Source organism: Sinocyclocheilus anshuiensis, unplaced genomic scaffold, assembly GCF_001515605.1.
Source record: "Sinocyclocheilus anshuiensis isolate Anshui unplaced genomic scaffold, SAMN03320099.WGS_v1.1 scaffold778, whole genome shotgun sequence".
NCBI lineage: Eukaryota > Metazoa > Chordata > Actinopteri > Cypriniformes > Cyprinidae > Sinocyclocheilus > Sinocyclocheilus anshuiensis.
In genome coordinates, this window is record NW_015544177.1 from 9534 (window position 1) to 14086 (window position 4553).

Consider the following 4553-nt stretch of genomic DNA (forward strand, 5'->3'; position numbering starts at 1 on the left):
CTACTTTTTGTTTCTGGAAGAAGACGCGCTGAGAGAAATAACCCAGAATTTACCTCACAACGCAATGCGTCGCGCAGCTAGATCCTGTGGAGAATATCACTCTGATGAGTAGCCTAAGATTACTTGCATCTGTTGTTATTGTTATTGTGACATAACTTGTACACATTTTACTAGTTAGACTTTTCTAATTCCTGACTACATGTTTGAAATCAAGTGAAACATTTTGAAATATGTGATATTTCATTGTCTAAATGTCTCACAACGCCAGGATGTTTGTTTAATGTTTTAACATATAAAACCACAAGATATAAAAGTATTGTGAGTGTTAACACTATCTCTCAGGTGTGAATCACTAAATATTCATGGCCATTGTCACTCCCTCGCATAAGGGCATTCTATCACAAAACAGGTTTTACAAATGTTAAATCAATATATTGTTTTCTGTAAATAAGTGAACAGGATGATTTTCACATTATTTTTGTAGCAAAAACTCTAGTCTACCACATCCGGTTCTAAAAAGTCTTGTGAACAAACGTTCTGTATGTGTTTTATATGGCCTTATTTCAGTGACTTAAAAAAAATTGTTTTTCACTAACCACGCATAAACATTGTTTTCTCAAAAACACAAACATGTACTTTCATGCTGCTCACAAATTATTGTAGCCCAGTTTGTGCTGAATACAGTGTTATCAGACTAGCCATTAAAAAAAATTTAAGATACTGAAAAAAAACACAAATGTCAGGGCATGCCAAAACTTCTCCAGGGCCCCAAAACACCCTCGGACCCCAGAGGGTTAAATGGCAAAAACTTTTGCTGTCATTGTTTCAACCTTAATGTTATGGTCGGTGTTTTACTGATGTAGAATTGTTTACAGTGTGTTTGGGTTCTTAAAAGTTTAAGATTTTATATATAATTGTTAATTTAACTTGAATTAAGATACTGTAGTTATTTTCTTAATTTGTCATGACAGATGTTTGCATCATGACAACTTTATAAAAAAAAATGGCCACAATGTTTAAGAGGTTTTAAATAAACAGTAGCAGTTTGTGATAATACTTGGTATTCCTTTGGTGCTGTTAAAACCACCACAACAAACCTGTAGCTCTTTTATGAAATAGTAGTAAATCGCATTTTAAATCGCAAATCGCAGTTTTGATCAGAAAAAATCGCAATTAGATTTTCTCCAAATCGTGCAGCCATATTGCTGACGATTCTGAACATTCTGCTGCATGCTGTGCCAAAAAATGTTAAATGTGAAGGTATATCACTAGATTTGCCCTGTTTCTTAATTTTAATGCCTTTGAGGATGTTTAAAACATTCAAAAGTTAAAAAAGCCTAACAAATGCAGGGAAGGCCCTTAAGTCATGTCCATAATCAAATGATTATGCAATTCACATTTAATTTAAATAAACACTGCTATCGCTTACATCCTGCGTGATTTCTAAACATTACGAAACTAGTATGACACATTAGGATGACATAATAGGGGTTGAAACTTACTTCATCTGTTTGACAATTGTACTCTTTCCAGATTCACCAGCCCCTGCAAGAGAAACAGAGAGAAAGAAAGAATGTGTTAGCCAGATGGACACACACCCAAACATTCCAGATCCTTCCCTGCTCCATAAAAGAGTATGAGGACCTGACTCTGAACGATCAAGCATTTGTGGCTTCTGCCAGCTCAGCAAAAGTACTTGTTAGTATCAGATTAGGTTCATTTCAGTAGGAGGTTCATTTTATTTCCCTTCCTTTGATTTCACCACAAGTAATAACTGGGTGGGGAGAAGACCTTATCAACTTAAAACTTGAAATTATACGGTCACGTTGCATCCTTGCCACTCATATGATGACAAACAAGTGATATAGAAATAAAGGGAAACTGATGTCATGGAAGATGGCTCGAACCAACAATCTACGAAACGGAGACTATTTAGACTCATTAAGTGGATATTTCACTCCCCTGTATGTTAACAATAGGAATAAAAGCAACAGCCTTTAACAATCAGCAGTGATGTGAGGAAGTGTGTAGGTGTTAATCTTAATAGATTAATTAAACGTCACCTCACTATAATGGGATTACAGACAGGCTTTGGTAAACAAATTAGCTATATGTCTAGATAAGTACATCAGTGTTGGTTTGATTGCAGGTTACACAGCAAATATAAGCATCGAAATCTTTAGAAAAAGTTACTTGAAGCAGGGGATTTCAAACTGAGGTCCAGTGACCCCCAGAGGGCCACAAAGGGGGAACAGAAAATTAAGGGGGGAACAAAGAAGGGGGGTGGGGGATTATTTAGGGCTGTCAAATGTGTTAATAAATTGGGGTCATATTTAAGACATTATTCATACATTTTTTAAAAATAATACACTATAGTTCAAAAGTTTGGGATTGGTAAATTATGTTCTTTTTAAATTTTATGCTCACCAAGGCTACATTCACTTGATCAAAGTAAAAACAGTAATATTGTGAATAATGTGTATGTAACTATATTATTAAAATAAAATAAAAAATAAATTCCAAGACATTTAAAAATGTAATTTATTCCTGTGATGCAAAGCTGAATATTCAGCATCATTATTCCAGTCTTCAGTGTCACATGATCCTTCAGAAATCATTCTAATATGCTGATTTGATACTCAGTTTAAAACCATTGTGCTGCTTAATACTTCTTTTAGATCTTTTGTAACATTTATAACATCCTTGCTGAATAAAATTATTAATTTATAATACTTTAGGAGTTTACAGTATGGTTTTGTGGGGGGGGGATATATTAAAAACAAAAACTCAGTTCATCTCTTATATAGTATAAATTGAGATTTCTATACATGTAAACACATAGCAGTCTTTTTATTTGGGGGTCCCTGGCTTCAAAAAAGTTTAAAAATCCCTGACCTAGTGTTCTCAATTCAAATTTTGCCATTTCAGAAAAAGGCTAGCCGGTCTTTAATTTACCTACAGTCAAGAAAATCTCAATATTCCCATACTGCTCTCCACCTTCTATGAGACTCACTGAGTCTCACCAAGCAAACGTTTCAATTAACCATCTCAGTTGTGGTTGAGGACGTCCCTGAGGGAGGACGTCTCTTTCTCTCAGTCCCAAAGAGCAAACACAGCAATTAGGCCACATCAGCATCTCTCACACAGATTTAATCCTTACTGCTAGGCGACTGAACACAAGAGTGCTGCATTTACCCCAGAGACCCCCACAAAACCCCCACATGAGTTGATGAGAGGCTTGGGCACTTAATGTTCATCCACACTATTAATCGTCCTCCAACCATAATGTTTCCTGGGAAGCAAACATCAAAGCATTCATAACAGTTAATAAACAGTTCCAGTTGCCAAAAAAAATTCAAAGAACTTTGCAGGCGAAATCCAGTCATTTTAACTGAAAACCTCAATTTGAAAATTGGGAATTTTGCGCAAGGACAAAACATTTCCACACAGATTTCACATCGGGTTCAAGTTTTTCCATGCAAATTTGTGACACCGACCAACAGCTGTGTGCATTGTATTTCACAAATCGCTACATTTTTGACAGTTGAGAATGGACTTTTTGCTGACAAAATTTTGCAAATGTGACCACATGACCATCAAGGCTGCGGTCACTTTTGTGAAAATTCAGCAAAATTTTGCAGCCAAAAAATTAATCATTCACTGTCAAAAGTGTGGCGATAAATGCATCTGTTTATCAATGCGATGAATTTGCATGAAAAACTTGTGCGTTGTGAAATGTTTCAGCTTTACGCAAAATTCCAAATCATACAGATTATATTTAAAAATAATGGCCACAAAATTTTGCAGAGTAATGGCAAATGTTACTGCACATTTGATAGATCCTATTGAGATGAAACCTTTCAAACTGAAGCTGCAAAACTGTTGGGAGACGGTGGGCTAAGCTTGTTGCTACAATGAGTAGCAATGTGGTTGCTAGGGTGTTCTGGGTGGTTTCTTAAAGGGGTCATATGATGTTGCTAAAAATAACATTATTTTGTGTATTTGGTGTAATGAAATGTGTTTATGCGGTTTAAGGTTCATAAAACACATTATTTTCCACGTAATGTACATTATTGTTGCTCCTCTATGCCCCGCCATTCTGAAACGCGTCGATTTTTACAAAGCTCATCGTTCTGAAAAGCGAGGTGTGCTCTGATTGGCCAGCTATCCAGTGCGTTGTGATTGGCCGAATACCTCAAGCGTGTGACGTAAATGTTACGCCCCTTACCATATTGTGATGCCGTGTCCCGGAGCAATGAAACAAAAACATTAAAACCCATTATAAACGAGGCATTTGTTGCATCCACTGCAGACATAATTACTGATTATAATGACTTATACTGTCTTTTTACACGTTGCGTTGCATCGTGCCGTGTAAACAAAAAAAACATGTCTGCATTTGTGATCTGAGAAACGTCAAACAACAAGCGCTACTCTACACTGCTCAAAACTCGCGTTTGAGTCAGAACAGCCGGCATTGTAGTCTACTCTCCCAGGATCAGGAAACAGTCCTCCATAAAATGTGCTGCACACATCTGAATATTTGGGTTGAA

At 36.3% G+C, this 4553-nt stretch overlaps 1 protein-coding gene across 1 annotated transcript in view; it reads right to left on the reverse strand.

Annotated features, from left to right (window-relative positions):
- Positions 1–4553, reverse strand: part of LOC107696227 (guanine nucleotide-binding protein G(i) subunit alpha-1-like) — a gene marked incomplete at its 3' end in the record, with an annotated part of 14673 nt that overhangs the window by 5722 nt on the left and 4398 nt on the right. The window contains exon 2 of the mRNA XM_016496487.1: positions 1503–1545. Within this exon, the coding sequence (XP_016351973.1) occupies positions 1503–1545 (43 nt within the window). The remainder of the gene's footprint in view (positions 1–1502; positions 1546–4553) is intronic.